At 39.5% G+C, this 12,319-nt stretch overlaps 1 protein-coding gene across 10 annotated transcripts in view; it reads right to left on the bottom strand.

Annotated features, from left to right (window-relative positions):
* SDCCAG8 (SHH signaling and ciliogenesis regulator SDCCAG8) overlaps positions 1-12,319 on the bottom strand; it is a 250,106-nt gene that overhangs the window by 158,601 nt on the left and 79,186 nt on the right. For all 10 annotated transcript variants that reach the window (XM_070474379.1, XM_070474381.1, XM_020905022.2 and 7 more), the window contains one exon: positions 155-289. In XM_070474379.1, the coding sequence (XP_070330480.1) occupies positions 155-289 (135 nt within the window). The remainder of the gene's footprint in view (positions 1-154; positions 290-12,319) is intronic.

The raw sequence follows: 12,319 nt of genomic DNA, 5'->3' as shown, positions 1-12,319 counted from the left end.
ATAAACAAATGCTTGCTGAATGACCATTATGTGGATCTTTACTATCTCAAAACAAAAACATTTTTCTACTCCAGACTTCTTTCTGAGATTTACAGACTAGGAAAAAATTTTCAAAGAAAAGATTTACATAATTAGTAAACTAAAATCTTTGTACCTTTGTGACATCCATTTCCCGGGAAGCAAGCTGGTTTTGAATTTCCTCGAGTTGATGAACAGCTGAAATTTTCTCTCTTGTAACCTTTTCCACCTCAGCCTCCAGTTGGGCAATATTCTGAGATAGGGTCAACATCTATAACAGGAAATAAAAGTCCTAAATGATAATGTTATTTGACAAAATAAATATTTAAAACATCTTAAGTTAACAGAGTTTCAGCATGGCCACTCGACTCTCTAAGTCATTTCTCTGTGGATGGGGTATCTCCATGACACTGCATTCTCAATTCATCAATCTCCCTTCACTATCACCTCATATAATTACTTATTTTTCCTAAACTTTTAAGATTTACTCTCTTAGCAACTTTCAAATATACAATTGCAGTATTGTCAGAGTCACCATGTTTTTTATTTTTAAAAGATATGTATGTATGTATTTATTTGGCTGTACCAGGTCTTAGTTGCAGCATCCTGGACCTTTAGTTGTAGCATGTGGCGTCTATTTACCTGATGAGGGATGGAACCCTGGCCTCCTGTGTTGGGAACACCAGAGTCTTAGCCACTGAATTACCAGGGAAGTCCCACCATGCTTTTTAAATATTAAAAATAGAATCGATCAGCAGACATTTTTTGAGAAACTTCCATATGCTACACTAAGTCTTTAATACCAGAGTTAATGAATTTCTAAGCACTTTAGAAAGACATGTCTAATATCTGAAAAATTCAATAAGAATATAAAATAGTATTTTTAAAAAACACTAAGTATATTAGTAATTTTGTATTAAGGCAGATACAAGAATAAAGGTGCTGAATTTATCCTCAAAGTTAAAATATATTTAAAATGTTATTGATATATTCTTTATCAGCTAAAATTATTTACATGCATAGTGCTTAAGACATCACATTTTTTGCTGTTTCCTCATTAGACTAGAAGTTCCTCAAGAGCATATTCCTTAAGAGGCATATGATTAATGTTTGATGAATGAATGAATTGTTAGAATAAATGGGTTTTCTGAGGAACTCTATGATAGCAGGTGCTTAGTTTTTCTTCTAAGGGTTAGAAATGCTTTCTAGATCTTAGATTTAACCTTCATAGTTTTTGGTTTGCAATTAATTTTAACTTCTGCTCCGGTGGGTCAAACTTTCCCAGGCAATTAGCTTCTCATTTGTATTAGTACTTTTAAAGGGATAAAGAAATGCTACTGTGCCCCCAGATCAAAACATAGCTATTCATTTTTAATCAGCTAAAACAAAAACTGATAACAAATTTGACGTAATATTTAAAATCTACCATAATATTTAAAATCTACACTAACATGGGTGTGAATTCAGTTTTACAACAGAAATCAGTAACTAAAGTTTGTAGTAAAAATCAAGATTGCCTTTGGCAACTAACTAATATTGAAAATAGCAAAATAATGAGCCCCGGTAGCTATTTTCTAATTTAGACAGTAGAGGTATTATTTAACTTGTCTAGGGATTGTGGAGAATTATACATTTAATATATGATTGTTTACATGTCCTTCTTATCATCAAGAAATTGGCTACAAATCTAAATTGCATGTAAAATTTCTTTTACTAATATCAGGCTACGAATTATCCTTATGCAGATTACAATCTGAAACAAAAATTAAAGGTCAAAAGTAGTTAAATGTAACAAATCAAAAATACTAACCAAATTTCCTTAATTTAAAAAATCAAGTGCATGAGTAAGCATATTATGAAAATGTAATTATAGCTTTTCTGGAACCTTACAGTAACAAAAAACTTTAATTACCAGCTACTAAAAAATTCATGTATTATTTATGTGAATCTTATGGCAAATGTATTAATATTGTGTGTTTTTTTTTTAAGTAAATGTGCAGACATTTATTTTGCTAATGGTAAATTCTGAGTCAGTTTCTACAGCATGTGACAAATTGGCACTTTCCACGTGACTCCCTCCCCCTGCCACCCATCACTTCATTCCTCTACCCACTACCTGTCTGCTCCCTTCTGTCACCCACTTCTCGGAGCCTCCCCTCCTGTTGACACACCTTCTTTTTCCCCATGCCCACCATCTGGAAGTCAACATTACACTGCAGGAACGTCTCCATCCACATCTGTTGCAGAGGCAGAAGTAACACAGACAGCTGCAACACTGTTGGAGGGCCAGGGTGTTGACACCAGGTAAGTCCTTTAAACTTTGACAGGGGCAAGCAACAGACAAGGACACCCAGGATGGGAGAGCCTGATAGAAGTTTCTACAATAAAGGGTCCCTGGTGTATTGAACGTAGTATAAAATGGCATTCCTCATAAAAAAAAAGGTACAAGAAGTAGGGATTCTAGCAATGGGCTATTATCAAGAAACCAACTGAGAAAAATTCACAAACCACAGGGGGCATTCAATAAATAGAAGACTGAATAACTGATTGAACTAACAAACTTAGTGTCTTAGTGCAACCAAAGACCATTACTGATGCCAACAGGCAAACTCACAGCAAGAACTGTTCATGGAGGAATGATTCAAAATCTGTCTAGGTGGAAGGCATCTGCTCTTCTAGAACTTCCCACATAAATGAAATTTTTAAAGCAGTAAGAAGAAAGGGAAGAAGAAAAATAATAAAAAGAGAGAAAGAATGTACAAGTCTCAGTAGCAAGTCCACCACAAGGAAAGCAGAGACACGTGCTCCAACACTAACCATTAGAACTTAAAATGTGATTGTTGAGACTTCCTACTAAAGTAACTTCTGGTGCTAGGCAGTGTGATAATATCCTCTTTTAATCCCCTTGGAAAAGGAATGTATTGGATTAACTTTCTGGTGAAAAAAATGAAAACCAAGAATTCTCCCAGATTCATTCAAGCTAATAAATAAAAAAATAAAGCTGGACTTTATATTAAAATGTGTCAGCTTTTACTAACACAAAGGTCCAAGAAAGCTACCCAATAGAGCTAACTCTTTCACTAGAGTAAAAATAATAGCCACAAACTAAAATTTGTTTAATGTCCACCCTAAGCCAGGTAGTTTGTTAGGTACTTCAAAGCATTATTTTATTTAATCCTATCAATTCTTAAAGTAGATCAAATCTGTCATTTACTACTCTGAAATTTGGAGAGGTTAAATGAATTGTTCAAGATCACAAACAGGTAAAACTGGATTCAACACTAAATCCTTTTACTTCAAAGATTCTGCCATTTCCTGTGAAAGTACTGGCTTCACTGCTAGGATCACTTTCAAGTCTTTATTCATACATCTTTATTTTGGGCAGGACCTTGAGATTAAGTGTCAAAGGTTTAATGGGGACAAAAAAAAATTCAGAAATGCACTGCATTTCTGTTGCCACTTTTTTAAATAAAATAATTATCAGTTTAAGAAAATTATACATAAAAGCACCTGGAATATTGCCTGGCACATTTCAGACTTCATTTCTTCTTATCAGGAATTCTCATCAACATATTTTTACATAGTAAAAGTACTCAGCAAGGCAAAAGTTGCCACTAAACAACCCAGGAAAAAAGTCTCCTAAGCATAATTAGTGGCTGATCTTTGCTCTTGATGCCATTGTTTCTCTCACACAAGCTCAGCTCACAACTTCACCTTCCTCCACACCTTACTCATGTTGGCGTATCTCCCCCTCATACTGCATTTCTGCTGCTAAGTCGCTTCAGTCGTGTCCAACTCTGTGCGACCCCACAGACGGCAGCCCACCAGGCTCCCCCGTCCCTGGGATTCTCCAGGCAAGAACACTGGAGTGGGTTGCCATTTCCTTCTCCATTTATAAATCCTGCCTTTTTTTTTTTTTTGAAGCTCATTTAAAATGCCATCTTCTCCACAAAGTTTTCCATGATCTCTTGCAGATAGAAATCTGTTCTGATTCTCTGAACTCTTAGCATTTTAGTTATACTTTCCAGGGGAGGGAAATGGCAACCCACTCCAGTGTTCTTTTTGCCTGGGAAATCCCATGGACAGAGAAGCCTGGAGGGCTACTGTCCATAGGGTCACAAAGAGTTGGACACAACTGAGCAGACATGCATGCATGCCTTTCCAATGGCCTGGGGCCTTCTTTCTTCCATTTGTATTCTCCTTGTATTCATTCAATAAATATATATTGAGCACATTTTATGTGGGAGGAATGTGCCAAGCAATTAGGATGTTAACAAACCATACATGCAGGAGAATCATAGTAAATTAGGGGAGATAATTCAACAAGATTTTGCAATAAATTGAGTTTAGAAGCCCATAGGAGGGGCTCCCAAAAATTCATCACTGAGAGACTATGAAAAGATATGGTGTCAAGAACTCTAAACCATCAGTTAGAGAGGCTAGAGGAAGATTTCTCTAGGCAATGGTGGGTGAGGGGTGCAGGGATGGGAGAGGAGGGGCAAGGCCTTGCAAAATCCTGAAATGAAAAATTGGTATGGCAGATTGGCATGTTTGACATTTGAGAAAGTGCAAGTAGGTCAGTATGGTGGTAATATAAGAAAGAAAAGAGAAGGGAGATGAGACTGAAGAACCAAAGAAAGGGGAAAAAAAATGTACAATCTTTATGTAACAGTGAAAGAGCTTAAAAAAATGCCACAAAAAAAGAAAACTACAGGCCAATATCAGTGACAAACATAGATGCAAAAATCTTTAACAAAATTCTAGCAAACATAATCCAACAACATATTAAAAAGATCATACATCATGACCAAGTGGGCTTTATCCCAGGGATGCAAGGATTCTTTAATATCTGCAAATTAACCAATGTGATACACCATATTAACAAATTGAAAGATTAAAGCCATATGATTATCTCAATAGATGCAGAGAAAGCCTTTGACAAAATTCAACATCCATTTACAATAAAAACCCTCCAGAAAGCAGGCATAGCAGGAACATACCTCAACATAATAAGAGCCATATATGATAAACCACAGCAAACATTATCCTCAATATTGAAAAATTGAGAGCATTTCTCCTAAAATCAAGAACAGGACAAGGGTGCCCACTCTCACCACTACTATTCAATATAGTTTTGGAAGTTTTAGCCACAGCAATCTGAGAAGAATAAGAAATAAAAGGAATCCAGATTGGAAAGGAAGATATAAAACTCTCACTGTTTGCAGCTAACATGATCCTCTACATAGAAAACCCTAAAGACTCCACCAGAAAATTACTAGAGCTAATCAATGAATATAGTAAAGTTGCAGGATATAAAATTAACACATAGAAATCCCTTGCATTCCTACACACTAACAATGAGAAAACAGAAAGAGAAATTAAGGAAACAATTCCATTCACCATTGCAACAAAAAGAATAAAATACTTAGGAATATATCTACCTAAAGAAAGAAAAGACCTATATACAGAAAACTATAAAACACTACACTTGATCTTAGCCAAAAGGCCAAGAAGCAATGGTGAAAGAAATCAAAGATGACACAAATAGATGGAGAAATGTACCATGTTCATGGATTGGAAGAATCAATATAGTGAAAATGAGTATACTATCCAAAGCAATCTATAGATTCAATGAAATCCCTATCAAGCTACCAGTGGTATTTTTCAGAGAACTAGAACAAATAATTTCACAATTTGTATGGAAATACAAAAAACCCTCGAATAGCCAAAGCAATCTTGAGAAAGAAGAATGGAACTGGAGGAAAAAACCTGCTGACTTCAGGCTATTCTACAAAGCTATAGTCATCAAGGAAGTATGGTACTGGCACAAAGACAGAAATATAGATCAATGGAACAAAATAGAAAGCCCAGAGATAAATTCATGCACCCATGGACACCTTATCTTTGACAAAGGAGGCAAGAACATACAATGGAGAATAGACAATCTCTTTAACAAGTGGTGCTGGGAAAACTGGTCAATCACTTATAAAAGAAAGAAACTAGAACATTTTCTAACACTATACACAAAAATAAACTCAAAATGGATTAAAGATCTAAACATAAGACCAGAAACTATAAAACTCCTGGAGGAAAACATAGGCAAAACACTCTCTGATATAAATCATAGCAGGATCCTCTATGACCCATCTCCCAGAGTAGTGGAAATAAAAGCAAAAATAAACAAATGGGACCTAATTAAACTTAAAACCTTTTGCACAATGAAGGAAACTATAAGCAAGGTAAAAAGACAGCCTTCAGAATGGGAGAAAATAATAGCAAATGAAGCAGCTGAATTAATTAGTTAAAGGAATTAATTAATTAATTAATTAAAAGAATTAATCTCAAAAACATACAAGCAGCTCCTGCAGCTCAATTCCAGAAAAATAAATGACCCAATCAAAATATGGGCCAAAGAACTAAACAGACATTTCTCCAAAGAAGACACACACATGGCTAACAAACACATGAAAAGATGCTCAATATCACTCATTATCAGAGAAATGCAAATCAAAACCACAATGAGGTACCATCTCACACCAGTCAGAATGGCTGCTATCAAAAAGTCTACAAACAATAAATGCTGGATAGGGTGTGGAGAAAAGGGAATCCTCTTACACTATTGGTGGGAATGCAAACTAGTACAGCCACTATGGAGAACAGTGTGGAGATTCCTTAAAAAAATGAAAATAGAACTGCCATACGACCCAGCAATCCCACTGCTGCGCATACACACCAAGGAAACCAGAATTGAAAGAGACACATGTACCCCAATGTTCATCACAGTACTGTTTACAACAGCCAGGACGTGGAAGCAGCCTAGATGTCCATCGGCAGACAAATGGATAAGAAAGTTGTGGTACATACACACAATGGAATATTACTCCGCCATTAAAAAGAATACATTTGAATCAGTTCTAATGAGGTAGATGGAACTGGAGCCTATTATACAGAGTGAAGTAAGTCAGAAAGAAAAACACCAATACAGTATACTAACGAATACATATGGAATTTAGAAAGATGGTAATGATGACCCTGTATGTGAGACAGCAAAAGAGACACAGACATAAAGAACAATCTTTTGGACTCTGTGGGAGAAGGCAAGGTTAGCTATTTTCTCTCTCTGTGAGAGAATAGCATTGAAACATGTACATTATCATATGTGAAACAGATGGCCAGTTCAGGTTCAATGCCTGTGACAGGGTGCTCAGGGCTGGTGCACTGGGATGACCCTGAGGGATGGGATAGGGAAGGAAGGGGGAGGGGGGTAAAGGATGGGGAACACATGTACACCCATGGCTGATTCATGTCAATGTATGGCAAAAACTCCTTCAATATTGTAAAGTAATTAGCCTCCAATTAAATAATTTAAAAAAATAGAGACAGCTTAAATTTTATCCATGGGGTTAAAGACAGACATGAAAGGATTTTAAAGAAAGAGACTGACTTATTGATGGATTCATTTTAGAAAGAGCATCCTTGGCTCTTTGAGTAAGAGAACAGATGAGAAAGAGGGGAGACTGGAAGCAAGGAGACTATGGTGGGGCTGTAGAAATTATCCAAGGGTGAGATATGGAGAGCAGTGGGATGGAGAGACAGGGCAACATTGGTAGGCATCTGAATCTCTAGAACTTGGTAACTTAATGATGTACAGGGTGAGGGAGAAGGAGGAGACCAGGATGACGGCAAGATTTCTGAGTTGGGCAACTGGATGAAAGAATAGCAGCTCTAATATGAAAGGGAAGGTAGGAAGTGAAGCTGGTTTGGGAGCTCACTAGAGAGCTAAAGATTTAGGAATTAATACCATATATACGGGGTTTCCCAAGTGGCTCAGTGGTCAAAGAATCCAACTGTAGATACAGGAGACACAGGTTCAAGCCTCGGTTCAGGAAGATCCCCTGGAGAAGGAAATGGCAACCCACTCCAGTATTCATGCTTGGAAAATCTCATGGACAGAGAGCCTGGTGGACTACAGTCCATGGGGTTGCAAAGAGTTGGACATGACTGAGCATGCACTCATGCACAATGTATATGAAATTAAAGCCACAGTAGTGCTACAGTGCAGTAATGAAGATACAGAACAACCAAAAATAATAAGTAAATAAATTAAAAAAAAATGTAAAGCCACAGTAGTGCTAGAGACACCTAAATCTAAAGCTTTCTGATAAACTCCAGAACCTCCTATCAAGGTGCTTTCTGGATGTGTCTCTTTCATTACCTCAAAGGCACCTTAAACTCAGACTAACCTAAAAGGCACACATCATCACTTTCCCAAATCAAAAATATCGATTCAGAGAAATAAAAGAAAGAGAAACTTTTAAAGAGAATAAGAATGAAAAAATATTCATTAAAAATAGCATAAGGAGGTCTTCAGTGAACATAGCAATGGTAATTTCATTGACTATGGGCACAGAAGCTGAAATGCAGTGGACTGATGAGTGGTGAGAAAAAGACAATGCATGCTCAATAGTGTTCGACTCTTTGCATCCCCCTAGACTGTAGTCTACCAGGATCCTCTGTCCATGGAATTTTCCAAGCAAGAATACTGGAGTGGGTTGCCATTTTCTACTCCAGGAGATCTTCCTGACCCAGGGGTCAAACCTGCATCTCCTATGTCTCCTGCACTAGCAGGTGGGTTTTTTACCACTAAGCCATAGAGGAAGCCCCCAAAAGACAATATGTATGGACAAATCTTTCAAGAAATTTGACTATTAAAGGAAAGAGTAAGGAGGGATATGGAATTACTAAGGTGGTTTCCAGTCTTGGCTGCACACTGGAATCACCTGGACAATTTTGTAAAGTACTGACACCTGGATCCTACCCTCAGCTATTCTCCCACAGTTCATTTGGGTTTCAGACTGGGTGAATCAGAGTTTTGGAACTTCTACACAGCCAAGATTGAGAATGACTGGATTAGAAGAAAGAGACTATTTTCCTGATAAGGAAAAGGCTATAGTGAAGTAAAGGCTGAAGATTCAGAAAAGAGTGGGGAACAAATGGAAATAAGTCCCTGAGGTGGTTGAGGGGCATGGGGTCCAGAGCAAGAGGAAAGGATGAAGTCACTCTCATCTGACAGGGTTGTGGTGCAGGTGAAATTTTACTTTAGGCACAAGTGAGGGGAAAAATAAGTAAGTTGAAGTGGTTACCATCTAATGGCGTCAACTTTTTTTGTTAGGTAAGTAGAGGCTCTCTGTTGAGAATTAGGGGAAAGGTAGTATCATAGAGAACCTGAGAATTAAAGTGATTTGAAATAGTCCTTAAAAAATGGGGCTTAGATACCATTATTTCCCATCTGGACTACTGTAATTACTTCCCACTTGGTCTAAGAGGTTTATTCTGGTCCCCCTTCAAATCTATGGACAGATGATTTTTCTCAAACATAAATGGCATCATGACACTGCCCAGTTTAAAGCCATTCAATGGTTTGTTGTTGTTGTTATTGAATTGCTAAGTCATGTTTGACACTTTGCGACTCCATGGCTGCAGCATGCCAGGTTTCCTTGTCCTTCACTATCTCCCAAAGTTTACTCAAGCTCATGTCCATTGAGTTGGTGATACCATCCAACCATCTCATCCTCTGTCCCCCACTTCTCAGCCTGCCCTCAATCTTTCCCAGCATTGGAGTCTCTTTCAATGAGTCAGCTCTTTGCATCAGGTGGCCAGAGAATTGGAGCTTCAGCTTTAGCATCAGTCCTTCCAATGAATATTCAGGGTTGATTTCCTTTAGAATTGACTGGTTTGATCTCCTTTCTGTCCACAGGCCTCTTGAGAGAGTCTTCTTCAGCATAACAATTTGGAAGCATCAATTCTTCAATGGTTTACCATCACTTTTTGAATAACATTTAAAATTTCACATGGATTTTAAGACCATTCATGATTTGGTCCCTGTGTATTTCTCCAAACTCATCTTCCATTACGCTGTCTCTTACTGCCTATGCTCCAGTCACCTAAATTCTCTCTCTAAATTCCCAAAATGAATTATGCTTTCTAGCTTCTGAGCCTTGGGAGTATTGTTTTTCTGGGTCTGAAACTTCCCCTCAACTCTTCCCCTGACCACTCCTACTCAACTCCTTTGAGTCTCACTTGTAAAATCTCATGCTTAGGAAAATCTTTCATGACTGTGTAGACCAAGTCATATTTGCCTGTTATGCATTTTCATGGTAACTCTATACTGTATCTTCATGCTTTTATCACAGTGGTAAAAACTCATATGTGGAAGTATGTGCTTAATGTCTACCTCTCCCATTAGTCTATAAACTCCATGGGGGGAGTGCATTGGTCCTGTGATGACGACATTCCCAGGACCTCCAGTTAGTATCTGTTGAATCCCTAAATGAACAAGAGAGAGAGGAATGTATAGGAGGACTGCTAGAAAGCACCAAAAGAACCATGGACACCAAAGACCATAAGGGTATGGTGGTGTCATCTGCAAGATTTTAGCATTTTTCTTCACTAGCTGAGATCATCAATCCAAGTCACAGAAGGTAGACAGTTAGACTTGAAGAAGGAATTCATAGGGCCTGGACTCCATCTTAGGCCTGTTCATGCTGATCGTGCTCGGCCACCTCTCCAGTGGACTCTGAACTCTGTGTTTAGTGTCTATGGAAATGACAACAGAAGGATAAGTCTCCCTCAGGACAGGGGAATCTTGAAGATCATATCCAGGTTACTCATCACCTAAGAGAACAGACACTAATCACCCCTTCCTCCAGACAGGCCATAAATTTTTCTGTACCTATTGGAGTGTAACCTCGTGCTTATTGATTATTGGCTAATTGTTTAACTGTCTGAGTGATGGGGTTATTGGGATTGTATTTACCCTTCCTTAGTTTATGTAACTCTCAAGGAATTTGGGGTGGTGGGTTCGGACACGTACACCTGGGGTATAAAAGATTTTCATAAATGCTGGTTGGGGTCCTTGGCTAAGAGGAGACTCTGCCTTGGGCCTGCCAGTGTAATAAACTGCACTTCACTATCTGTATTGTCCTTCTGAGGGAGTTTGTTTCCCAGAACGCGTGGCTACAACATTTGGTGCATGGGCCGGGAAACTTCTCACTTTGAGGAGACAGGTCTCATTTGAGGCCACCCCGAGGCTTTGTGGCTTAAATCTCCTAGAGGGGGGAAGGCACTTTGCCCCTCTGGAAGAATTCAACCTTTCAACGCCTGGTTTCTTCGCTTTGGCAGGTAGTAATGGCAGCAAGGGAACTGAGTGCTCAGGTGAGGAGAAGCCCACTCGGTAGGGTGGAAGAGGGGGCCTGATCACCCCCCTGGGAGGGACCAGAAGGGAGACGCATAGGAAACTGGTTTAGGTTGGCGACAATAGCTGCTTGGCACTCATGTCGATGGCCGTGCCAGGGATAAAGAAAGGGAACTTAGGGTTTAAGAAAGCCAGTCAGGAGGTGTGTCCACGCTGTCTTAGGAAACGTGCTATGTGCTTGTATTCTGCCCTCCCCCAGGAGGTACCCATATGCTGTGTGACCCATCATCTCCCCTACCGGTGGAGGCTTCTCGGGAAGGCCCTGGGACGTGGTAATCCAGAGGTAAGAAAATGGGAGGAAATGAATCTAAAACTAAGGCCACTGTATTGGAGAATATGATTAAGAATTTTAAGAAAGGATTTGATGGAGACTATGGGAGGAAAATGACACCCGGCCAGCTCCGCACCCTTTGTGAAGTTGAATGGCCTTCAATGGGGGTTGGCTGGCCACCGGAGGGAACTATGGACTTAAATCTCATAAAGGCAGTCTATGCTATAGTTACAGGAAAGCCTGGACACCCCGATCAGTTCCCGTACATAGACTCTTGGCTGGGAATAGCCAAGACCCCCCCAAATGGGCCAGTTTTTTCACCCATGGTGAGGGAGGAAAAATCTTGATGGCCCAAAAGGTAACCAAGGATGAGAACGAAATTTTACAGGACCCTGAAGGAGATGAACTTCCCCCACCGCTGTATTGGATGATGGTTCCGCCAGCTAGTAACACCACGGCCACCAGAGGCCCAACCGGAGGAACCAGCCCAAGACTGGTAAGCCTCCTGGATTCCTCAACGGTCCCGACAGCTCCACAGGTTGTAGAGCCGCCCGCCCGGCAGGCGCCAGCCTCAACTGGAGGGACAGTGAGCCCACAGGACTCTACCACCCCGGATGCTGCCACTACGTTCCCTAAACTCTACCCTCCACTCCCGGTAAGTACTCCAGGACAAGGGGGAGGAACCACTGAAATTAAACAAAGGCTCGGCTCTGCCAAAGAGCCAGAGGAAAGAATACCCTTGCAGATGCCTCTTAGAGAAGTCCAGCAACCTCCAA

The sequence above is a fragment of the Odocoileus virginianus genome, chromosome 11, assembly GCF_023699985.2.
Source record: "Odocoileus virginianus isolate 20LAN1187 ecotype Illinois chromosome 11, Ovbor_1.2, whole genome shotgun sequence".
NCBI lineage: Eukaryota > Metazoa > Chordata > Mammalia > Artiodactyla > Cervidae > Odocoileus > Odocoileus virginianus.
This window is presented reverse-complemented; position numbering and strand designations above follow the sequence as displayed.